This window comes from Cylas formicarius, unplaced genomic scaffold (assembly GCF_029955315.1).
Source record: "Cylas formicarius isolate icCylForm1 unplaced genomic scaffold, icCylForm1.1 PGA_scaffold_6__28_contigs__length_40554024, whole genome shotgun sequence".
Taxonomy (NCBI): Eukaryota; Metazoa; Arthropoda; class Insecta; order Coleoptera; family Brentidae; genus Cylas; species Cylas formicarius.
In genome coordinates this window covers 4,073,715-4,101,583 of record NW_026844347.1, presented here as the reverse complement: position 1 = coordinate 4,101,583, position 27,869 = coordinate 4,073,715, and the positions used below count along the sequence as shown (strand labels likewise).

The window sequence follows — 27,869 nt, the reverse complement described above, 5'->3', positions numbered from 1 at the left end:
TGCGAGCTCGGTTTTGAAGTTTTAAGCATATAATTTTAATATTGTGTAATGCATTGTTCGGTATTTCAATGCTGTATGAATTGTTTTAAACTTGCACGTATAAGTAACGAGATATTTACAATGTTGGACGGGTTTGATATTACCTGATTACAATAAATAAATAGATTATTATTACTAGTATTAAAAGGACGCTTCCTCATATATTAATGTTTTTATTGCTCATACACATTAGGTATATATAATTTTCCTTACCTTGACCTGTAACTATCGCTAGAAATTCTGCTAGTAGGATTTGACATCTCACTCAAAAGCTCACCAGGTTCAGGACTTGGACTAGGGGAATAGGTGGGTTCCGGTGAATAATGAGGTGGTTCTTCCTCAGGAACCTGTTCCATAGTTTGAGGGATGGGTGCAGATTTTTCTGGCGTCGACTTGGCAGTCTTTGCAAAACTCCGAATAAATGACCATAATATGAATATTATAGTCAGCATCATATGATTCATCAAACAAAATTACATCATCTTTGATGGCGATAGGACGATTTTTTCATTACATGCTGGATTATTTTCAATCAATCACTATTATCATTTAGAAGCGAACCCAGTCAGCCCATGTTCAATTGCCAACGGCTTCTGTTTGCACAAATCGCAATCGCGAAATTTTTGATTCATTTTTCACGACAAACGCCATGTATGACGACTCGCTATTGCTCATTTTCTCGTTTAAGTATGTCTGATAGTAATATTAATCGTACAGATAGATAACCGTAAAATAATCCGAAACACTTTTCAAACACATGTTTTAAAACTAACACGCAACAGTCTATCGACCCAATGATTTTCGTTTGTCCCACTTTTATTAATGTCTATAATTCGTCAGTCCTTTTTAAATTGACGCAAATTTTAGATACAATCTCTTATTTTGAATTACTATATATCACATATACGATCGATAAAACTGAGATAGAATCATTGTAAATTGCAATAAATAGATGGACGATTTGAATATTTATTTATCCCATGACTTGATTGTATTAAATTCATGTAAATATTATAGCCGCGCAGCAATGTTTTAGTAGCTCAGATTATCAATTACTTTTAAATCCAATTTAATTATGTCACTTTTTAACACTTTTACTTCCTTTGAAATGGAAAAATGTGCTCAAAACGAACCAATCATAAAACAGGCACTGTACTGGTTCCATTTGTAAATATTGATGTAAACGTGTGACCACTAGGTTTAAAAAAGTATTCCTGTGTTTATTTAACATCAGATTTAACACCCAGATTTAGGTTAATGGGATATAGGAGAAATAACGCGACGTACATTTCTGCGATAGGGATAAAACGAATCGTTCGCCTGGCAAAGCGGCCATGACTGAGGGGTTAGGTCGGCGCCTGCGTGTCTACGCAGTGGCGTGCAACCTTTGTTAAGATATCGGATAGCTGTGACGATTTAACGCCAACAAAATACGAGTTGCCGATTCAATAAATATAAGTCAGATAACTTCCTGTGGCTATATGAATCGATTCCGGAAACAAGCGTTTTTTGACATTAGGCGGAAAGCAATCTTTTTTTAAATAAACGTGATTAAATTTTGTTGCACGAGCGAACTTTTCTGTGTTTTAGAATGCGAAGCCTGTTATGTAGATTTTTGGCAAAGACCAGGCAACAACCATGACGCTGCTTATGTGCTCGAAGCACGGATGAACCTAGGCTTTGATGATTCAGGTGGAAGCGCTTAAAAAGTTTTGTTTTTTATTTGCGTAATGCAGGTATGATCTACAAAATTCTTTTTTTTTATCATAATTAATACAATTTTTTGATATTTCAATTAACGGATTCAGCGGAATATGCCATGCAATTTTCTCGCATTTTAGTATTTTATTTGATTTTGAAAATTATACAGTTTTATTTTGGTTGGTTTGTTATTAAGGCACCTTTTTTTGTGAGCTTACTGTCGACAACGCTGGAAATAAATTTGTATGTATTTATGAAGTATTTGCTTTAACTAGACTATTTTGGAATTTATTAAATGAAATCAAAATTATATGATGTATAAAAATAGGAGAAAATTGTCATTTACTGTATTGAAGCAATCTTCTGAATACAAAAAATATAAAATGTATTCCATTTAAAATTCAATAGTAACCGCCGTTTTCGCTCACACTCAAAATATTGATTACATATTGTCGCATAAGTAGGTGTTTATGAACTTTTCCAATGGGTAAAACTTTTTATTCAAAATACTTTTTTTTAGAAAATTACATGCGGAGTAACAAAAAAGTATTTTTAAGTAACCGGGGTATTAAATACATATTAAATTACTTTAACAATATAAAAATTTTAATCGATAGGTATAGGTATACTTTACAAAGGTGGTAGAAGGACAATACCTGAACGCCATAAAAGTAGTTAAATAGAGAGCGTTCCATTTTAAAAATCAGAGAGAAATTAGTTCAAAACAGCAAATATAATTGAGAATATTTTTAATTTTAATCGAATCTATAAAACACTTATTACAACATTTGTTCAAAATAGTAGTAAATAAGGGGTCACACTATTTTCCCACCCTGTATGTTGGTAATATATCGGAAAAAGTATTCTAAATCCATAGCCAAACACGACATTGAATTTTGTTCAGCTTGTTGAATGTCATTTCGTTTAATTAAGAAAAATGTGTAAGGAAGTAAAATTGATGTATTAAAGAGAAATGAAGACACTTTAAAACCTCACCCTCAATTTTTTTTAATGGTCCATGTTTTTTTAAATGCTGTTCCTAATATCAAAGCTTGCTGTCATTATATACAAGTCTAATTTGATCTTGGTTTGAATTAAATAAAATACAATTTAACTAGCAAATACTATTATTTTACTGAAACTTCAAATTGCAAAAGTAGAATAAAGCAGATTTTTGGAAAAGCCTTTTCAATCTTTTTTCCGTCATGTATTAATTGCCATTGTCATCTTAATTAATTGCTTTTTTGTGGATGAAATTAAGATCAGTATTTCGAAAAAAAATCATTGGATTAAAAAATCAAATTTTTCAGCGCACATTTGTAGTATATCCACAATAGAAATGTTTATTACTAAAAACATAGGTCATGGTAACCAAATTGTCTCGAGTAAAGTTTATATTTATAATTGTTTTAACGCTTGTATGTATGCAATTTAAAACATGACAATAACTACTTTAGAATTCTCATGGTCATCTTCGTGCCTTAAGTTATAACTAAGTATTCATATTTTCGTTTAATAGCAATATTAAATATTTAATGGCTAAAGTACTATGTTTTCTAAAGGACTGAACAAAGAGTAACTATAGCTATTCTGGAAGTTACCTGCCGACGGCAATAAAACTCTGGTCCCGTGGGTAGTAAAGGACAGAACATTAGGGACGGATTCTCAAAGCTTTTGGTAATAAATATATTTTTCTGATTATTTAGGAGGATACAATCTTATTAAATTACATTGAGAAAAAATAATGACATTAAATAAATTAATAAATTCGCAATAAATTCATAGCAAGGAATATCTATCATAATTACATTTTTATTCTAAATGTTTAAATCTAATTCTGTTTCATTATGAGAGTCGTCATTAAGATTAATAATTTAGGTTGTTTTGTATCAAATTTATAATACCAGGTCTTAACGTAGGAGTAACATTTTCTGTTCTGACCTTTGATTTTACATGGTTTCATTAATGCTCTATGAGGCTAAACATGCAACAGCAACCAGTTTAGGACAAATCCGTCTTCTGAGCCAGCGTGTATTATAGTGACGCGTTTTTCTTCATTTGAAGCTGCATTCGTCTCACTGGTTTGAGAAGAATCAACCCATACTTCGGATGTGTCGTGTGTATCGAACCATGTTTTATTAAGGTTAATTATGGATCTGTCGTCAAGCACAAATGCAAATATCTCCGAAACTATACTATAGATACGTATGGACTTACTTATATACAAGCATTTGATGTTAAGAAAGAAAAAAAAACGTTGATTTCATTTTTTAAAAAATGGAGATATGATGTTTTTTAATTGTTTTAATTTAAACAGTTAAATGCTTAACGCTTGTACAACATTTTTTAAAAGACCTTGTAATTCGAATATGAGCGAAATATATAGGGGGTTAAAAGGAAAAAAAGATAACTTTAATTTTTTAGGGACATCCTGCACACATGAGAACATGTATAACATAAGGTTATGCTTGCATGCATCTGGGCAAGTTTTTATTTTTTTTTCTACTACCAACGCTTCCCAAGATATAAACCGCCAACACACCTCAATAATGATAATACTAATAATTTAAATAATTTATTTTATTTATTATTTATTATCAGTAGATACTTTATATTTCCGCAAACAATCGGAAAGTAAAGAAGCTTATGGACAAAATACCTAAGTGAATATTAATATTAAAACATTATTCCTTTTGGATAAATACCAGTCACCGACGCGTATTTTGAACTTTCTGAATGCGATTATTAGATATATTATTTTTATAACCTTTACTTTTTACTTCACTAAGTAAGGTAAATTATAACAAACGTTCAAAAAATAATGCCCGAGATTCTCGATACAATATTCTACTAACGTTTGTTTAGCCTATAAAAATATGTTGATGGCACTTGAATTTTTGACTGAGTAATTCCTTTAAATTTTATTAAATTTGTTTGCATTAAACAGTTTATAGTTTTGAAATATGCTGCTTAAAATGAGCATTGCCTCCAATATTATGGCTGGAGAATTCAGTTTATTAATCACTTATTAATAAACTGACATAACTTAAGTGGAAATATTTCCATCGGAACCAGTTGCTACTGTTCGCTGGTAAATAATTATTCGAAATACTTAGCTGTGAACCCTAAGATGGTTATACACATTACAATTAATCGTCTTCTAAATTCTTTTTCCCATAGGCGGTCTGTGTTCACGCAAGCTGTTCTCTGCCGAAGGAAAGGCACTAAATGCATTGTTGACTGTACCGGTTAGGTAAGCTGGCCTTCCGGATATTTTCAGGAAGAAATCCGTCCTTAACCGTCTACCGTTTCCCTTAGTAATGTTTTCTATGTCGTAATATACCGACAATGTGATTTCACAATATATAAAATCGAATTAAAGTGATCACTAAACAGCAACGTTCCAAAACTGATTTTTGTAAATATTAAGTCACGATAAAAATTCAGAGCGCGATTCTCATATATATTTCATTTTTCCACAAACTTGTGCAATATTGAATGTTTGATGGCCAAAATACCATATGGTTTCTACAGTACTTAATGAAAGTAAAAATGTACATATCTTCGAAACTATGACATATAGGTACAGGACTTACATATATAGAAAAAAAAAACATGTTCATTGCATTAAAAAAAATGGACCTATGATGTTTTGTAATTTGTTTTTGTAATTGTATTAACTGAAGCAGTTAAAACATATTTTCATCTATGCTGCTATCTTATAATTCGAATGTAAAAGAAATATATAGGGGGTTCCAGCAGATTTAAAGCAAATCCAGTATTGTTCTTGGAGTCGTACTTGACAGATAGAGTTCAATACGTCGAGGTGCGAGGAGATAAGTTATATGCATTTATTGCCACAAGTGGGGCTCCGTATAATTTCCATTTCTATTATATTATCTATCTACCTATAAGTTCCACAGCCTATGAAAGTTTCTTGGGGAAAAAAAGCAGTTCGTTCAGTTTTTCGAGCAGGGTTGATTTTTATCTAGGCCATATAAAACTAAAACGAAGTGATGACTCCAAAGACTTGGACAGGACATTTGTAGTGATATAGATGGTAACGAGCACTAACTGGCTCACTTTTCTTTATACTATGAATATATTGTAAGTTTTCAGTTATTTGAGCATATTTTCTTATTATATTATATTATTAATTTTCCAGTATTTATTTAAACCTCCCAATTAGGAAGTAAAAGATTTGTTAATTTTTTTTAACGAAACAAAGATTAATTTATCGAAATTTCTTTGTAAGCAGCACTGCTGACCAAAATATTACCTTTGGTTTTATAATGTTACTGATTTACTTCGGCAACGACAACGGTATTGTATTTAATTTGATATAAATTAAGACCCATGTTTTAAACGTCTATAGAATTCAGAATATTTAGGTGGATATGTATCTACTTTTGTAAGAGAGTAAGGACATGCACTACTAAATCAGTTTGACAGTTGACGACCTATCACTGGCTGGCTCAGTTTTCTTTAGCATGAAAGGATAGATTGTTAGATTTTTGTTATTTGATCGTGTTGTCCTTTTGGTTTTATAATGTTACTGATTTACTTCGGCAACGACAATGGCATTGTATTTAATTTGATATAAATTAGGAACCATGTTTTAAGCGTCTATAGCATTCACAATATTTAGGTGAATATGTATCTACTTTTGTAAGAGAGTTAGTGGATGCACTACTAAATCAGTTTGACAGATGCGACTCAGCTTATACATAGTGTCCCAAATAAGTGGTCCGTTTTTGGCAAATTGAATTAACAAAATCTCAAGATTTTCATATTATTATTCAGATAACAATTCTTGGACAAAAAATAAGGTAACTTTGTAATTTATCTTATATTTAAATTTTACTTTATGAGATATTCGAGGTTTAAGATAACAACCGTATAAATTCTTGTTGAATTTAAAGCTGCCGGCATTAGCCCACTTGTTGGCAATATTAGATATTTTTTAAATAGAAAAGACATAATACTCTTCTTTTAAAGATATAATACTCCAGATTTACGAATAAAACCTATTTGTAACAATACAGATTTAATAAAACTTCGGAATTCATATTTAAAGAAACATTTATTAGTTAATTATCTAGCTTGATTGAAAATACATAATAACAAAAATAAATAATTAAAGTTTATAGGCTAACTAATCAAATTTGAATAAACAAATCTATAAAAAATAAATTAACTAAAAGGAGTCAGTTAATTCGGTCCATAAAGTGTAGTTCAAAATGTTCCTCTTAAAATGTTCATTTCAAATAAAGAAATATAAAAATATGTAAAAATGTACTTGGTTTTTCAAATTTCTATTTAAAGAGTTCATAGTTGTCAAATTTGTTAGTATATATTGGTATTTTAGATAAGTTATAGTTTTTTTAGTTAACCTATAAATTTTAATTATATATTTTTGTTATTAGGTATTGTCAATGAAACTAGTTTTATTAAATATGTTAAAGTGTGTGGTATAGAGTCGATTTTTTTCAAAATTTAATGGCCACCCTGTGTTATTAGCAATGGTTTTTATTTGTGTATCTGGAGTATTATATCTTTAAAAGAAGTAGAATCATATCTTTGCTATTTGAAAAATACCTAATATTGCCAACAAGTGGGCATCGTTAAATTCAACAAGAATTTATACTGGTGTTATCTCAAATATCTCAAAAAGTAAGTAAAATTTAAATATAAGATAAATTACAGACTAGAATTTATATCTGAATAAAAATATAGGATGTTCCATTTGAAAATCTTGAGATTTTGTTAATTGAATTCCCCAAAACGGCACCAGCTATTTGGGACACTCTGTATGAGCTAAGGCGCACCTGTCAAACTGATTGAGTAGTGCATCATCCCCTTAGTTTGTGGTTAAATTTTCGTTGCAATAACTGGATTAGTAGCGTCACATAGAGACAATCAAAATATGAAAAAAAACACATAACCTCAATTTCTGCCTAAATTATACAAAATTCGAATAGGAATTAAGAAAGTGACCCTTAATTTTAACCAAGGATTCGAAAAATGTCGAAATATATAGGGTGTTTCATTAAAAATATCAAAGTAGATGTCGAGGGTGACACTTTTGGGACACCCTGTATCAACAAGATTATGATATTTTAAATCTTTAGGAGAGTCCAAGAAACTTTTGTACGAAACTCCTTTTCGTATCTCCTATGGGTTTCCAGAAAACGGTAAATCGTTAATGTATAAAAAAACATTGCCATTGGGTGATCAAAATGGCTGTTTTTTGTAGGTTTATGCATTACCATCCTAAATTCGCATTGTTTCAATTGGATTCTGGCAACACGAAACAACGAACTGTTTTTTAGGATGCAAGATACACATTTCTGACATTAAAAAAATACAGGATAATAAGGCTTGGTCGGTTCATGCCAATGAATAATATCTATTGAAAACCGGTATTATATATTTAACAAATTAGGATAGACTTCTCTGTGTTGTGGAAATATCCATGCCATTAAAGTTCCTATAAAAAATATTCCGATAAAACGAAAGTTTAAAACGACACCCTGGTTCTGGGTCTGTAGTAAGCAGTAGGATACTTCTTTTTTCTTCCATTATCTGCAAAACTTTGCCCAATCTTTTAAATCGTTCTTTTTCTGGACAACTGAGCTTCTGAAGCTACGTTTTCACATGAGGACGACTAACCAATTCTTATTTCGGGAACCAACATTTTATTTTTTTCCGAGGTTTTTGCTTTCGATCCCTATTGAAAGATAATATTTTTCTTCTTGTTCTTGGGCACGTGTTATAATTATCAGTAAAAACTGTTACGCAAACCACATGATTTACATTTATTATATTTCGTCTATCTTGCACTACTGACCAAACTTACTGCTTGCTACTGACCAAAACTTAGCATCAAAATTCACTTTCGGGTTAGCTATCCGTTTTCACTGTCACCTCCACAGCACCGCGTAGCCGTGTTACGATTTTTATTTAAAGTTTTCCGCTTAAATTGGAAACCGTCGACAAGGAACAACGAACCGCTATTTGTTTTCGAAACCTAGAGACATTTAGTAACTCTGAGAAACATTTTTTAGAAACACGGAACGGGAACGCAAAAGTTTCTCCATTGGAAACGTAGCTTGACAGTTAAAATTTACATTCGAGCTTCATAAGGATTGGAGTGTTTTGTATGCTATGTTTTTAATCTTACTGACTAATCCCTTTGATTGTGCTAATATTAGTCAGTACCATTGAGGACAAAATTACTATGCAATCCCGCGAACTCACTGAACGATTTAAATTTGAGTTTTTTTTTTCATTCAAAACAATGACATATTTATTTTGAACATGGATGTACATAATTTATTAATTACGTTCCTAAACATCTTGATGATGCATTCTCAATACTAAGAATAATTTCACAGTTAAATATGTAAAATGGAAGGTTTAGCCAATGCTAATGAAGTATTATAAATACATATTTAAGTCTCATCGTTATTTTCTGAAATCAGGCCGACTACCAAGACGAATAGGATAAATTGATACCTTGCATAAATGAAAATGAAATTAAAACATAATTAAAAAATGTAGTAAAAGTAACATTCTGTTAAGTATTAGTGAGGAAGTCAGACATAATTACTTTTATCACAGTTTAAGATTTATTCACGAGGCAATATGTTAAATAACAATAGACATAATAAAAACTTGAAATTGATGAATTTGATAAAAATATCAATCAGTGTACTATCAAACGACTAAAAATAATTAAAGCGCCAGGACCTGATGAAATCAGAGCGGAACTTCTTAAAGAACTGGAAGAAGACCACATAGACACCCGAACAAAATTGTTCAATAAAATATATCAAGAAGGGTAACCAAGAGAACGACTTCTATCAACCTTCATGCCATTTCCTAATTCCAGAAACGCCAAAAAATACGAAGAGTATCGCACGATTAGCGTGATGAGTCATCTTCTCAAGGTTTTTTGTATATAATCCACAATAGAATGCACCCTCAACTAGAAGAACATATCGAGGGAAACATAAATGGGATTCAGACATGCCTTAGGTACCAGAGAAGCATTATTTGGAATTCAAGTATTGATTAAAAGAGCTCGCGGCATTAACTGCTTCATTGATTATTTTTTGTTTGACAAAGTCCGACATAAAAATCTCCTCGAAATACTACAGTCCTCAGGAATAAAAGATGCAGATATGCGTATTACTGCCAACCTATATAGTCAACAAAAAGCAATAATCCGAGTAGCAGAGTCCGAAATAAATATACAAGAAGTTGTTCGTCAAGGATGCGTTTTATCACCTCTATTATTTAATGTCTACCCGGAGCATATCTTCAGTAAAGCTTTGGCTGAATGTAAAGATGGTTAACGGGAAGAGGCTAAATAATCTCAGATATGCGGATGATACAGTCCTAATATCAAACAGCGCAAAAGGATTACAGAGATTAATAACGGAATCATAAATATATGAGCTTAAACACAAGGAAGACCAAGATTATGATCATTAGCAAAAATTCAAAGGCCCAAGCTAATCTGCAAGTGAAAAACACTAAGCTCGAAAAAATAGAAACATTTCCGTATCTCCGAACGATGGAATCATTATTCGAATAGAAACAGCACGCTCGGAATTTAACCGCTTCAGAAACATTCTCTGTAATCTATACCTTCATCTCCAAATAGGGCTGCGATTCCTCAAATGTTACGTGTTCTCTGTAATGCACTATGGCGTGGAGGCCTGGACTCCTCCAGCAGCTGCAGAAAAGTGAGTGGGGGCATTTGAGATGTAGTGCTATCGTAGAATGATGCACTTCTCATGGACACACCACGTTACTAACGGCATTATCTTGCAAAGAATGAATAAAAATAAAGAACTCTTAAAGACGATCAAGGAGAAAAACTTGAATACTTCGGGCACATACTCCGACTTATAGCACAGGCAAAACTAGAAAGTAAAAGAGGTCCTGGTAGGCGCAGGCGCATGGTTACACAACCTTAAGCAATGTACAGGGAAAACATCTGTAGGCAGTAGACAAAGTTCGATGGGCCAATGTAATTGCCAACGTCAGCAGATGATAAGGAACTAGAAAAAGTGTATTATAGAATTTTAATTAATTTTTAAACTCGTTCGGCCTTTCATTCGAAAAACGTCGAAAATTGAGCACTTTAAGGGATAATAAGAGCAGTTTTATCACATAAACACGTAATACGAAAAAGCAATTTTCTTTTTGTTTTCCAGAATATCCCACAATTAAACAGATATTTTGAAAATGACTGCATATGATCTAATTTTATCTCAATTTTCAATATGGCTCATCATATCGTTATAGTTAGTATTTTTTAGTTCTTCAACAATCTTGCACAACTTGTTGAAAACTAGGTCAAAAACATCAACAAATATATAATAAGATCAAGGTTACTTTTTTAAAAATTTTCCTTTTATTCATATACATAAATAACAAATTAAAAATTGTGCTTAAAATGGCACTCCCAATTAATTTTTTTATTAAAAATTAAAAAAAAATAGTGCCACAATTATTGCCTTGTTATAGAGACGAAGAGAGGTAAAAACGTTAACAAAACATATTTCTGAACATAATACTTTAATAAAATATGGCATAGAATCCATAAGACTATCTTTGTGACCTCCCATTTTAAATAAGTTCTAGAACTAAAATACTTACTCTAACCCCCGATCCGAGAACACTTCACTTATATCCGAATCACTGCGCGGTAATATGAGTCTTGGCAAAATGGTTGCTTTTTTCCTTCTCGTCTTCAAAGTCGTCTGATGGGCTAGACTAATAAAGTCCGGCGTCCTGTGTGGTGAATGGGGTGACAATATAGTAAGTCTTCTTTCACCTGGACTTAAGTTTAGGTACCCCGCGGGCGGCGGTAAACTTAAATGTTGGGGGACGCGCATTTTACCCGACCATAAACCGCGACGCTTTTCGGCACTGATCTCCGTTGAGCTACCCATCGACAACAGCGCCCCCTCACCACTAACAGCATGTCGTTTTAGAACAACTTCCCTATCGATGCTTTCTAAAGATTTAGCTTCAGTCGTTTCAGAAAACACTTTCCTCATGTCACGTTCACTACCACTTAAGAAACTGCGGGAAGTCGTTTTTAGACATTCCATACTTCTGCCCTCTCTTCTACACACTGCTGACAAGAACTGCCCTTTAGCTGGTGGCTCGTAATCTTCTTGACTAGAGCTAGAGTGAGGTGTATTCAGAAGTGAATATCTAGGAGACGCTTTGAGAGATGCGGATTCAGACTCAGATTCGAGCGAGTCTCCGCTAGGTTGCTGGGTGACGATCTGGCAATGACTGACATTTTCGTTATCCGCAACTAACGTTGAACTTGATGTGGTTCTCGATAAATTTTGAGACGACATGTTGATCGCGTCGGTATCTTCCATCGCGTGTTTTTCTGCCATTTCGTAGTAGTGCTATTGGTCACATAAACATTTTGCTAATGTAGGCCGTTGCGTTCGCTGTTTCTGAAATATAGAGTTTTACACGTTTGAAAGCGGACTTATTCCGAATTCTGGGATCATTTTTGGTATCTCGACAATCTAAAAAACTGTCGATGCTTATTATCACCACCTGAATTGAATTGAATTGAATACATAAATGTAATATTTAACATCTTCCTCTAAACACAATCCGCAGGTAAATCTACAAAAGAAATATATGGTTTCAACATGATTTCCACTAAACTATGCCACAACGAATAAGGCCCTAAAAAGATTTTATTTACAGTTTTTGGTTAGTGGCTTTTTTTTTAATAGATAGAAAAAACTAGCACACGTCACAGACACAAAAAATAATTATAATATAAATATAACTAATAATAAAATTAATTATCGGAATACAAAGTACTCTCAAAGTTGTATTTAGTTTGAAATACTATGTCTAAAGTATTGAAAATCAAAATAAATAAGAACTAAAAGTTCAGATTTTCACGAAATTATATATTTTGACAAGACAATTGTTTGGACAACACCGTGTCTTTATCAGATGTTTGACATTTGATAAAGACACGGTGTTGTCGAAACAATTGTCATGTAAAAATATATAATTTCGTGAAAATCTGAACTTTTAGTTCTTATTTATTTTGATAAATGGATTTTCATCAAGTAAAGGCCTCCTCAGTTCAAGTATTGAAAATATGCAAATAGGTGCACCATTACCGTTCTCAAATAGTATTCCAATAATAAGTGTGCCTATATATTTAATCTTTCTTAAAGTATTCTTAAGTCTAGAGTAAGTAATAGGGATATTTATTTTTCCTTACGTTATCTGTAAAACTGCGTGACAATATTTGAAACATTTCTGAATCTATGTTTTCACTGTAGGACTGTTAACCAATTATTTGTTGGGGTAATCAAAAAACTTTAAGCCAAAGTGCAATATTCAGTGAGTGCTTACAGAGGAATTCCTATGAACTGCAGAGCAATTCCAAACAAATATAAGTATAAAACGAATTACACGCTCTTTTTTGATTGTGTTTTGCCCCTGAATTACAATTTTACAATTTTTACAAAAATTTCAAAATTAGTTGTTTTTAAGTTATTTTGCAGTAAATAGCTTTAGTGACGTAACTCAGGGTAATAAAAATATGAAATATTTAAGGATCCGGAAAGCATTTCCTTGTTCGCACTTTTTTAGCGCATCCTTTAAATTATATATTTAAATTACAAACTTTCACAAAGAATTCAACCAGGAAAAACAATTTAGGTTTCAGACTCTCGCGTGCAGTCGCGTTGTCGGCTTTCCGCTGCGACTAATCGATCTATTGCGGCGCACATCCAATTTTATAATTTTCTGTTATTTGGTGGAGCGATATGTCCTTCTGAATTTTAAGCTGTAGAATGTCAGCTTCTAGTTTTAAGAATCATTCTGTTGATGTCTTGGAATGGACTAGTCCTGGTAATCGTAGTCAGTGTAAGGCAGTATCTTGCCATTTCGCCGGCTGTCTTCGGCTGTAGCCCTATCGGTGGCGTTTCTGCCCCCCTTCAGTGCTAGAAGAGTTCATTTTCCTCCAAGACATGGTGTCAGATATCCATATCAGTTACCTCATTCCGCCTTCCTACAATGGATAGAGCCAAAATAGAGGCCGACTCCAATACCTTCATTGGTTTTGGAACTGTAGGCGAACCAAAATATTAGCAAACCTTTGTCGTGAAATCCCCATACAGTATTTAGCATTAAAAGTCCTACAATTTAGAAAACTTATTATATAACGTTATTCTGCGGTTTGATACGAATACTGTCCGTTGCTGTTTATACCTAGTTCTTTTATAAAGACTTCCTAAATTGATTCAGTCGTTGATTTTTTACTTTTTAATGTAAGTTGATCAAAATAATCAAACAACCCTAGTTCCAGACTGCTAGCTAATGATGTCAAACTGAACCGAGAATGATGAAAAGTTTTTTTTAAAGCATGTCGTAGTACATGTTTGGAGAATCTGTTAAATAACTCCCCCAATATCCCTCGTATCAAATATTTTGAGCAGTTTTGATATTTTTTATACAGAGAGATAACATTTTTCGATCGGTTTTACTTTGTGATTTTATTTGTACATGTATCAGTGTCATATCCGATTTGAATATAAATTAAATCGAAACTAAAATATAAAATATTACTTGTCCCCTTGTGTAGAAGTTTTGACTCTTGTTATATAGTACAAATTGATAGATAAAAACTACAAAATTATAATGAAGTTAGAATATGATTTAAAAAAAAACATTCATGGCTGCTTCAGTTTGATTTGCAATACTTTATTTGTTCTCGACTTATTCGGCATCAGAACCTAACAACAATCGATGCAAAAATATGAAATTATATTTAACTTAATCAAATTATAACGAGTTCTTACTAAATTAAATTAAATTTTAAATTCGTGCCATATAGTTGTTACAATTGAAATACAAATTGATCTATTGTTAGAACCACGACACTGAATACAAGATTCAAATAACAAACCCCTACGAAACGGAAACATTGTCTTCAAATGACGAAATAATCAAGTAATCCATCATCATGTATCGCTCAATCTAAAACTGATTTTTTTCATTGGACATTAAGCTCTCGGAAGGAAAGCATGCAGTAGTGCACAATCCGCTTTAAGTTGTCGGAACTGAAGAAGTCAACCTGGAAATCAGTCAAATTTTGCGACTATTTGACTCCTTATAGGAATTTTGAAAAGTAAACTTAATTTCTAGATGCATCTGCCAGTTTTTTATTTGACTGTAGCCAGATAAAATGGTCATAATTGAAATTAATTCAAACAAACGTTAACTCAAGATATAAGGAACTGCCATCTTCATGAACTAAATGCCGCGCATGCGCAGATTTCTTAAGAAATGAATAATACTTTTCATGTTGCCGACTACTTGATAATTGTCAACTTCAAAGTCTATTCTATGAGAACGATTTTACCCCTGACGTTAGTAGATCATATAATAACGCTTTAACGGTATCCTTGAATAAAACGTTCGCCAACGGAGGCTCCAATAGAGGAAAGTTACATGACCCACAATTTAAGCTGCTATTTAAGACATTTTAATTAAATGTTGTCACCATGTTACTAGTTCAATTTCGTGGAGACACTATGGTTGCTCACTTTGTTGCTCACACGAAATTGGGGATAAACTCACACGCTATAGAGCCACAAGTGTCATGTAACTACGTAACTTGAATATACTCCTTCGTAACAAGATGACTCGGCTCCCGAACTCCCGAAGGCAGTTAAAATTAGTTGAATAGAAAAGAAAAATTAATGAAAAATTGGCATTAATTGACACGATATAATATTCCACATGTATAAATATAATCTGCTTAAATATGTTTAAGCAACTTTGTCCAGTTTCAGTGCTTGTTTTACTGCTTCTTCTAGTACACTCTCACATTATTCTCCATATTAATAAATAAATATTTTTTCAAATTACATTAAATAAAATCTGAAGCACGTATGATACTGCAAAATTTGGTCTTAAAAACATATTGCGAAATGCAAAAATTACAGTCATTTCCATTCAAACCGGAAATAAATTTATTGCATATGAGGTTAAAAATTAGAAATTTTACTTATATTGGGTCTTCTAAACTTCAAAACGCCATCTTGAACAGTTTCATAATTATAAGGTATTCCGACGTTCTTCTGTCGCAAATCAAATGAAAACAAATTCTTATATTATTGCAAAATACCTATGTAAGAGTAACAATACCAGTTTAATATTATGGTCCTTTATTTTAAACACGATGTATATACTTTACAAGATATTAAATTGTATGCTTTCTGTACGGTGACGGTCACGCAATATTTGCTTGAAAATTATCGGTGTTTAAACATATACTTACAAAGTAATTAAGATCCCACTTATTTTTAAAGTTTGGCAATGGAAAATATTTGGCGCATAAATTCCAAATGATGTATAAAAAACACAAGGCGTAGTTTGCTAACTTAAAAAATGAATAAGACTTCTATAATAATTAGTGTTAAACTTTTTCCAAAATTTTCAAAATACCAGTAAAAAGAATTTCTGTTAAACATGACATAGATGCAGATTGTGCTGCAGTGCATATTGTAATGGGTGTTTTTTTTTCGATGTATAGAACTTTAAGTTGGCATTACTGTTAAAGATGGTGACCGATTTAACAGCTGTCAAGTGATTTATTCTCAGTCATGAATAGACTCACGACTGAACAACGCTTGCAAATGGGCCCAAAACGAGATTGCCGTTGTTCCCGATTTTCGTCAGCGAATTTTGTTTAGCGATGAAGCGCACTTCTGGTTGAATGGCTACGTCAAAAAACAAAACTGCCGCATTTGGAGCGAAGCTAATCCTCAAGTGTATGTCGAAACACCGTTACATCCAGAAAAACTGACTGTTTGGTGCGCTTTATGGGCTGGTGGAATCATTGGTCCGTACTTCTTCAAAAACGATGATGGCCAGAACATTACAGTCAATGGTGATCGGTATAGAGCTATGATTACTAACTCTTTCATTTCTGAATTGAATAACAATGATGTCCTGTTTCAACAAGACGGCGCAACATGTCACACAGCTCGTGCCACAATCGATTTATTGAAAGACACGTTTGGTGACCGCCTAATTTTGGATCTGTGTATTAGCCTCCAAGATCTTGTGATTTAACACCGCTAGACTACTTTCTGTGGGGCTATGTAAAGTCATTGGTCTATGCGGATAAGCCACAAATTATTGACCATTTGGAAGACAACATTCGCCGTGTTATTGCCGATATACGGCCACAAATGTTGGAAAAAGTCATCGAAAATTGGACGTCCAGATTGGACTACATCCGCGCCAGCCGTAGCGGTCATATGCCAGAAATCATATTTAAAATGTAATGCCACAAGATTACCTTTCGGATAAATAAAATGCATGTCAATCGAATGATCTATCATTGTTTCATTGCTACTTAAAGTTCTATACATCGAAAAAAAAAACACCCCTTACTTGCATATGTTTATGTTAATCAGTTCACATTAGTTTAAAAACACCCAATTTTTTCTGGCTTGTTATTTTATATATATATATATATATATATATATATATATATATATATATATATATATATATATATATATATATATATATATATATATATATATATATATATATATATATATATATATATATATATATATATATATATATATATATATATATATATATATATATATGCAGTTTTCGAAGTGTTTTCGGAGCGCGAGCATTGAAGATGCCAAGTGAGATTTTGGCGAAACGTCTGCAGGATTCCAGTCGGATGCAGGATTCCAGTCGGAGTTCAACGAGCGAACGGATGATATCCCGGAGTATAGTGTCATCATATATATATATATATATATATATATATATATATATATATATATATATATATATATATATACCCATATTGATCTCAACTTTATTGCAGTAAATCAATTAAAACTGACTCACTTTATCATAAATAGAGTAAAAAGAAATAGTTTCACTGCTGATTTAGTCATGGCCTGCTTGAAAATCAGTGGCCGCATAGCTGTTTAGAGGAGTGCAAGGTCAGGGACAAGGCGACAGGGTTTACGCTAAGTTTGCCAAGTCCTAGCAGAAGGTACCCGCCTACCAAAACGTAGATGCCACTATTAAAGGTCAACCAATAATAATGCTATTTACAGACTTCTCTTAATTATATTTCAAAAATATCGCGAAAAATTCCTCAATATCTGGGTTGCTTGTATACTCCGCATATAATACCTGAAGTATATTAAAATAGTCCTTCTCTAGTTCCTTGTGTTCTTTTGTATATCCTTCTTTTCTTTTTTTTTCCTTGTTTTTCACTAACTTGTAAAATCAATATCTTCAAGCTTTTCCTTATAAACGGTAAAGCTGCATCCCGTTAAGCTCTGTTATAGTTATTGCTGCAATTCCTCTCCGAAACGATTCGAAATAAGCTATTTTCAGAGCCATTTGCTTGCTGTTCTCTTTAAATCTTTCAGAAATTGACTGCTGAGAGGTCATGCGATTGTCTTGGGAAAGCCATATGAATATAAACTAATTTGAGCAGCCAACCAGTAAAAACCCCGGTTCAACTTTCGCTTCTATTGGTTGCCTTCCAAGTGAGATATCACTTGGTTAAGTTCTAACCCCGCTTTTTAATTATAAAATTTCACGAAAATATTACGCTCCTAATTTTGAGTTACTCCATAAATCAGCTAAATTAGCCAACTCCAAATTATCTATCTTCATGAGATAGTCAATTCCAAAATAATTGATGAAGACCTGACATCCGATTTAATTAACCCTGTTAAGTCCTTTTTGAAAATTACTGTGGCGGAATCATTTGCTTTCGTTCACTAGATCTGTTCAGCGGTGTGACAAAACCTCAAATTCTCACACTCTTCATAAGAGGCGATAACCAAGTCTTGAAAACAAATCTCGATTCCATTTGATAGATGTGACGTCATCGACTTAAACGGGCGATAACCAAAACCGTTAAAACGCGTTTGGTATTGACCAAATTAACGTAATTACCGGTTAACCGCTTAAATTTGTTTCAAGTATGGTTGGGGAGTAGTTATAACATTTATGAAATTGAATTTTTAAACGACCTTTTTTTATTATTTGTAGGTGATCTTAGCAAAATAGTTTTTGAAAACATCAACCGCCAGTTAAGGCTATCAGTTTTTTTTTTGATTAGAGGGATCAGTACTATAAAAATATGTTGCATAAGATTGAAATCATTTTAAAGTCTTTGTTTCAATTTTAACAACGTTTTTATATTCCTAGGACAAATATATCCTACTTATTTTTCTGGTCCAAAATTCTTATCCCAAGGGAGAAAACTAAACATTTTGGAAATTAGTACTCTGTATCATTTTATATACTATTCCAGTAGCATATCCACCAACCAATATCGACAATCTCATCAACCATACACCATAGTTTCGAATTTTATATTCCTATAGAGTGTTCTGGATACTGGAAACATCAGAATTTAAACTGCAGGAGATAAGAAAACTTAAATAAAAAATTACTTCATAAATACAATTTTGCCTTTTCTCTTCTGTATAACAAAATTTTACACAGAAAATACATTAAGAATGTGTTCCAAATATTAAATTTAATTTAAAATTGACCTGCCGGAAAATTATATAAGTACCGCAAGTTACTTTTACGGTTAAAGTTTAATAATAGTTTGTCATGTATTCACACTATTTTGCTAAATAACATTAATTGTATGACGAAATTTGGTGGAAATAAGAAATGTTATTTTTTATTGCCGATATGATATTTTTAATTTAATTTTTTTTGTTGTGTTTACTTTTTGAAAAAAATTAACATTAAATTCGAAATAACGCCTCAAAGAACTAACCAATTTATATTTCCAAATGTTGAAGAAGAATACGTTTTATACGGGCTGTGCAGGAAAAGCATTGGAATAAAAACATTTTTTTCGATGCACCATATGACCACAAATCCGTTGACATTTCGTTTAAAATTGGTCGGCTGAAGCTCTGGGAAAGATAGAGGATAGAACATCTTATTTTATCATTATATTAAGTAAAAAAAAAGCCCCCCAAATTGGTCGTCATTTAGATATTTCTTGAAATATACAAAGTTGCTTAAGTAAAATTACCAATTGCTCTTCGGTGTGTTTTTTAATATATTTGTTTTACAAATAATCCCACTAGAGATTTTCAACAAGAAATCATGATACTAGGTATAATTAAGTTCCACACTCATGCAAGTAAATTTTTGATGCACACGGCGATAACAACCAGACATTATGAATTTATTATTTCGAGTTATTTGTAAAACAGTAGTGAACTCGACCTAACCTTTAATGGCAAAGGCGTGATAGAAAACTGAGATCAGTTTTAATAGTAAAATGGGATTGTATTGTCTTCCTTTTGCTCATTCATATAAATCGGAGAATATCGTGTTCTCGTTGTTGACTATTTTGCGGATATTTATTTACACTTAATAATTATAATAAAGTTTCTAATAATCTAATTTTTCAAAAAAATTGTTAAATTCTTGTGACAACTATATGAATTCCAAACAATATGAAAATACTGATTTTTTTTAGGTTCTAAATAATACTCACAAATACTACAATTAATACATTCATATTAACAATATCCGTTATTATATAGAAATACGTTATTTGTATAATAATTTTTGTCTATTAACTGGGTTTAAATATTTACAATATCAATTGACTCATATTTCAATTATAATTGAACCGAATTGAATTTAAAGTGTTAGAAAGCGGACATATTTCTGAAAGACAAGAATGCGCATTTTCATTAGTAAACTTCACACACGATTATGAATTAAGAATACGAAATTGGCTAAACAATATTTTATATATATTGCGTAATAATAATAGTCTAATTATTCTGCAACATTTGGTACAAGCAGGTATTTGCTTTTTTCCCAACATTTATACGCCATTCGTTCGTAATGAGTCGATGCGACTCTTTTTTAATAAACGCCTCTTCTGGCAACAGACGCATTGCAGATGTACGACTCTATGTACTCGAAACAGAAAATCTACATAAGAAATATCAATAAACGTGAACGAAGGTGCATAGTAGCGCATTAATTAAATTTAATTAAGCTCCTTTAAACTATGCTTTTGAAGCCACAAATCATTTATTACTACATTTCGCCCTATTTCGCCGCCCTATTAATGTTTTTATGCACATGTTAGACGCGACACAGACTCTTATTAGATCTCTGTAGCGGAAAAATTCATTGCTGAATAAACGAAACTGCTTACGTCAATTAAAACTTTATTATTTGGAAAAAAAGTTATTATAAAAGTGTTTCGTTTACTGTAATACTCGCTAACTCCTTAAAAAAATATATACATTTTTTGGAGAGAAATTGTCAATTATACCCTCGCTCAAAGAGTTTATTTTATATAAGTTTTATATCACGCGGATCGAATTTTCGATTGTTCGCACTTGGAAAGGGAAAAATTTGTTTGCAAACAATAATACAACGTTTAATTTCTTATAGGATAAGTACTATACCAGGTGTTCCAGTAAGAGCGACGAAGTTAAGCTATAAAATATTAGGCATTTAACCTATGATTAACATTATAAATTTTTTTCAATTCAAGATAACAATAACAAATTCGAAAAAATTTTCCAGCATTTTGTTCCAACCGATTTACTTAATGATTTTTTTTTTTCAAATTTTTATGATCCCCTAATTTCGTACCTAGCTGGGACCATACTGGGACACCTTGTATGATAAGATAAAATATGACTAATATTATTATTAATATATAATAATTGCCAAATTTCCCAATGTTCCTGCTCGGATTGTAATTGGTTCTCTATTAGGAATAAAGGTTTACCTTTGCGAATAAATCAATGGTCCGCTTGTTATATAAAAGAGAGCTTAATGCGGAGCTAACCAAAACAAAGTTTCGCTTGGAGGCTGTAAATCGATCAAGCGCTCTCATTCAACAAAAAGCTTTTTCGGAAGCAATGTTTCGGTATACAGTTGTTACGTACATTTTTATATAGCAATACTAGAAGAATATTAGTCATGAATATCGTGTCAGCTTTGTAGATGGACCTGTGGTAAATATCGGAACACATGCATAGTGAGCTAAGTGTTTTTTTCCTAATTTGGTATATGGCATAAATGTATCTATAAATTAGGAATATTTTGCAAAAATCAGTGCTAACTACAACTTATTATAAATTCGGATAATATACATAATTTTAAGCCACACAATTTTTGTGCCATCCCATATGTTACAAAGTAAACACTTTTTTAAAAAACTAATTAATGTACAGGATTATATTTTTATTTTCTAAAACAAGAGATAGTTGTAACTAAAGTTGAACAAAATTGGTTTGGAACATTCGTTACTATGTCAATATGTAGTAAAATTGTAGTTGTTCCAGAACATGTCGAAGCGAATCTTATAAATAAATAAATATTGCATCGGTTTAGGCTATAACAGAGTAAGAGTACAATCAGAATATTTTCTTTTTCTTTGTAATTCTATCTGTCCAGGAAATCTTAACTATCCTACGTAGAACGAGACCCTAAACACATAGCAACCGTAGCAGTCGGTTTCTAAGGCGAATATTTAAGTATTTGCTGGTCAAGTGGTCAATATTTTCGTCCCGAAGAATTAAAAGAAAAATATTTCCAATGCCCAGACATACCGCCGTGTAGTGTTATTTTATTCAAAAATCTGCCCAACAAATTTAAATTTCACTGACTATTATTAACATGGATAACAAATGTGGAATGTGGAAATGAAAGATGCCACTATGAAACAGCTATGGCAGTAGGGTGATTATGAAAATGTTGCATTTTTAGGCACGCATTGTAGTTCGGTTTTGCGTTAACATATCAAAAAAGTAAAAATCGGTCTGGATGGAGGTTTTTACGTAGGATCCAATGGAGTAGTCAGTTTTCTTCCGAAATTTACAAAATTTGATATGCAAACAAACCTTGTGCTTTTCTAGAGGTATTTTTATATCTTTAATTTTTTTTATGATTGGACCATAGGAAAAGGTAAAGTCTGTTCATAGATATAAGAAAGTGACTAACTGATATGAATTAAGGGAAGACCCGGGCAAGCTGTCAGAATGAAATATGGCCGAACAGGTCCGCACTTTGCTTAGAATTTAATTATTTGGGGTTTTGTTTGGAAAGATACTAAACAATATTTATTTATGTATGTATTTACGTTTAAATCTAAAATAAAATTACAAATTATTTTTATTACCTACTTAAATTACTTATTCACATAATACATCAGTATCACTATCGCTATCATCACCTGTTCTAATTATTATTTGTTCTATATTATTTGCAATATGGATATACGATTGTTCTGCTTTTTCTATTTTAACATAATTTGCCCAACTTTGTGGAGGGATCTTAAAAACTTCTATAAGTTTCAGGACATTGGAGTTAACACGGCGAATGATAGATTTCAGTTGGTGCCAAACATGTTCAATGGGATTAAATATACAGTGATAAGGTGGAAGCCTTAAAACTGTATATATAATTATGTATATAAAATAAAAAATGTATAACTAGATTTTTTGCATAATTATGACAGACGTATTCCTTTTGCAGGTTCAAGCTTTGTAGAACCTCAATTAATTGCTTTTTGGTATAATCTTCGTTAAAATGAATGTCGTTATTATACATGTAGTTTTGGATTGTTGCTTTTGTGTCACATGAGGAGGGGGTTTTAGTCAACTGTCTACTGTCATAACTTGCAATATTTGGAACTAGTTTGTTTTTAAACCAACTTTCACATAAAACAGCGGTGGTGTCTTCATGGTAATCCAGAGAAGAATCTTTAATATTTTTCGCAGACAAAGAAAGTCCATTTGGAATCCAACCATCTTTAGAACCAGCATACAAAATAGTTATTCTTTTACCTCTTTGATGGCGCGTTTGTTTTGCACTTATCAGTTGAGTCAACCCAACCCTTTTCCGGGGTATCATAAGTGAAAAAATTAGGATTTACAGAGAACAACATTATCCATGCCTTACTCATAAAAAATATAATAATTTATGATCCGTATTTGAAATAGCCATTATGTGTTATGTATTTTTTAAAGGGCTAATAACGAGCCTAACAAAATTATTAAAAGACATGGAGGGTGTTCCGCTGAAAAAAAAAAGTTTAGTTTATACATCTAAATTTGTGAGTTTCAGATAAAAACTGACTACAATTGTATAAGTTTACTCATAATCGAGCTAAAAACAGTCACCCTAAACAATTATGTGACTTTTTATAACCGGATGCAGGTTTGAAAACTTACTATTAACGTAACCAATAAAGTTAAGTTCATAAATTTCAAAATAAATTAATTAAATGATTTGCTTCAACTCAGTTCTCCATAGTTGACTCTATTTAGATGAATATTTAATCAAAATTATTTTCCTGTTATATAAATTCAGTTATTCAATGAATTAAAAAAATTGAAAATACAATATTCGACGTTACAGAAAGGCTACAAAGACAGAGAGTACTCGTAATTTAGAAAAAACCTACGATATCGGATGGAAATTGCGGATATCTAATTAAATGTAAATTTACTAAAACATAGTTGTAAAATTTGCAAAAGTTACGCAAAATCACTCCTGTATAATATTTACAAGATAAGGAGATAATGAAAATAATATTATAATTAAAATAATCATAATAATATAATAATTTATATCTAACAATGGGACTGAAGGCAAATTAAAACTTATCAGCTAAAATGTAGAGGTTTATCCTCATATTCAAGTACTGTAAAAAACGTATAAAAAAAGAGGACAAGAGCATAAGAAGGTACGTACCGTATCACCACATAATAAAAATTTAATATAGGCCATAAGACGGCCCCGAGGACTGCCCGGACCGGCAGTAGTTCAAAAAATAATAATGTATGGGAGACCGGCTCTGTCTTAAAATAAATGGTGGCAGAGGCGTTATTCGACCTCTATTCTTGTTACTTCGGGTTATTTTCAGCACTGTCAAGTAGGATGTCAAATAGAATCAAATTTATCGAGAAAATTCGAAATTAATTCGCAGAAAACGACTAAACCTGATTTGCTATAGAGCTACAATAACTTTTCAAATGTTATGGTCGAAAAATGTATTACAAGATTAATTTTTCAAAAAAAAAAATTCCACTGAAGATGCCGCCAGGATAATTGGCGAAACGTCAGCAAATTTGATTTGTAAACAACCGATGCAGGAGGAATCCAGAAGATTTGTGAATAGTATTACAAGACTAGAAGAATTTTTTATTTTTGTTTTGTTTGTAAACACATAGTGTTTATGAACAAAGTAACTCGAGTAACCTAAAGCTTATTGCTTTGTTCCACATTAGTTACACATTTACTTCGGTCGTTGTAATGTTGAGATCTGAGAATATACCCCTCATGGAGTTCTTCGAGAGCTGATGGAGGTGACGCAAGTAGCTCATTAATAAGTTTGTTACACAACTGATTATAATTTTAAGAAATTATCAACAAAAGAATAACACAAAAGTTAGATTCTTACTAGAAATGCATTTAAAAATTATAACGATAATAAGAATTTTGATAAAAAACATTTCTAAAATAACACTAAGTATGCTTCTAGAATAATTTGATAAAAAGTAGCATACAATCATGGTTTAACTGTAACGAAACCAAATATGTAGTTGCAGTCCATCTATTTAGCATATAGTATAACAAATTACAGTTTTAAGGTCGTAAGCTATATAATTTGCGGTGAAGGTTAAAATGGGTGTCATTTTTTCCAACGCTGCTTATTCAAGTGGTGATCATTGAAATAATTAGCATGTAAACAGTTTAATAACTAAACGTCGATACCAAAGATGATTCAGGGCAAAAAAAGAACCTGCAACTTCTAACCGATCCGTTACATCTACTGGCTACACTTAAAATTAAAAAAAAAAACACAAACATACAACACCAAATCTACTGAAGTATAAATTTAGAAATCTATTATAGTATGCCCAATTTAAATAAGGGTCTTTAAAGTAACAACGTAAAAGCAATCAATGTACTCGTAGAATTAATAAAATTCCTCTGTTTTGACTGAAGTCCGATGTGTGAGGAAAAACCGACTTGCATACCTATTAAATGCTTCAAAAATCCTATTGTATTAAGTTCACCTTAAATGTTGTAAATGAAGCACAAAAGTTGTTATTTTTATAAGAGGTCTTATAGTCAATGTAAAATAGAAAATTATATCTCAACTAAGCAGTAGAGCTAATATGGCCTCGTTGGTGCATTGGCGTAATGAACTTCCTAATCTCCCATCGTTTCAGATATCTGAAACGTTTATTTCAATTTGGTGCATTATTTCCGGTACTGAGTGGATGTGACTTCATACGTAAAGTACAGAGAAACATGCATATATTTCGTTTAAATTTATTTCCCAGCAACACACTTAATCCACAATTGGTGTATGAATATGCATTTTCTCCATTTCCTCCTAAGCGATTATATTTGCGTTATATTCTACCATAAAATTAATATTATGCTGTTTGCCAATACACCCAAATGGGTTTCAAATTTTTAAAAAATTATATGCTCTGAACTTGCTCTTTTCGATTTACAGGAGATAAAACAGTCCTAGCTAATCATGTTACATTTATAAACAAATGTATACATTAAGATTTAAAACAAAAAAGTCAAAACAATAAACCCTAAAATCCCAAAGGATTCAACATTTAAAATCCCAGATGAACTAGTAGTACAAGAGGTCTGGTTTTTTATAAATAAATGCATGGTAAGAGTGTTGCTATCATTGGACTCGATTAGACTTAAATTTGGAATGGATTATCGATCGACTTTCACAAAATGATAAGATTAATATTGACAGGTCATTCTGTATGTAGTTAAAAGCAAATTAAAAAAACTAATCATTTATACAGTACAGTAATTCGATTCCAATTCCAAAGTTCTCAAACGCGTAGCTACTAAAGCATATCCATCGTTAATCACAGTGTGCTTTCCATTAGAATGACCTGAATGAAATGACTCAAAGAATGACCTGTGATGAGCATCTGATATTTTATTTCGTAACCGATATGCTCATATAATTAGCTTTTAAATGAAATACTTTTATAGATTTTAGATTGTTTTAAATTTTCTAGAAAATTGGGTGAGGTTTAATCATAATAGTGGGAATTAAATTATTACAAAATAATGCACTGTTAAAATGAATATTTCGACGATTATTTAGGGTATTGCTCCCAAATTTTCATCTGAACATATTTTGGGTGAATATTTATTTTCAGCGCTTAATTACTATGGCGAAATTTTTGAAAACAAATTTGTATTTAAAATAATAAAGCCGATAGCCAATTTTGATTAACACATTAATTAAATATACAACATATATATATACTATACAGCCTACGCTAAGAAAAATTTTGAATTTACTATAATGTCAATATAAATTTGAAACAAACATATCAGCTCAATAATACTCTTAGATGGAAACTTAATTAGCCTTACCTAAAATCCAATCTTAACTATTGTAAAATGCGCTAGATCTTGTATACGCCCTGTATGCCAGATCTTGTCTTCCCTTTAAAGTTAAAATAGTAAAAAAAAAGTTTTATCTGACGTAATAAACTGATGTAACTTTATGGCGAAAGTTATTTATTTATAGCTCTCATGGGTTTAATTAAACTGTCAAAATTATTTTTTACTTAACTCAGCCTCCAAAATATTCAAATAGGTGCTCAAGCTGAATAGCCGAAGCAACTCAGTATTTCTTTAGATGGAGTTATGATGTGTAAACGTTATCTTAAATTTTACCATCTGCAAGCATTTTCACTGTGGATTCACTCTAGCCAACAGTCGTAAAACAAAGCACTTATCCTTCGATCATTCGAAATACTACTTGCCTATAAACTGGTAATAAAATGTACATCATAAAGTGATCTAGATTGTATTTTAAAGTTTTAAGATGTCTTAGAATGCAAACAATTTTCCATATTTTTTACAGTTTTTTACATTATCTATTATTATATCTATTATTAATATAGAGAAAACCCAATGAAATTATATCAAATCAAATTATATCTAAATGAGAACCGACATGCGTCAATATTTAC

At 31.7% G+C, this 27,869-nt stretch overlaps 1 protein-coding gene across 9 annotated transcripts in view; it reads right to left on the bottom strand.

Annotated features, from left to right (window-relative positions):
• LOC132703803 (cAMP-specific 3',5'-cyclic phosphodiesterase) overlaps window positions 1-27,869 on the bottom strand; it is a 205,436-nt gene that overhangs the window by 31,682 nt on the left and 145,885 nt on the right. For 3 of the 9 annotated variants that reach the window (XM_060673280.1, XM_060673279.1, XM_060673281.1), the window contains exon 2: window positions 11,413-12,233. The exons of 4 other annotated variants lie outside the window; for them this stretch is intronic. In XM_060673280.1, the coding sequence (XP_060529263.1) occupies window positions 11,413-12,170 (758 nt within the window). In that variant the 5' untranslated portion in view covers window positions 12,171-12,233. Of the gene's footprint in view, window positions 1-252; window positions 1,355-11,412; window positions 12,234-27,869 lie in introns of those variants that run through there. 2 more of the 9 variants (XM_060673282.1, XM_060673283.1) reach the window with 1 other exon arrangement.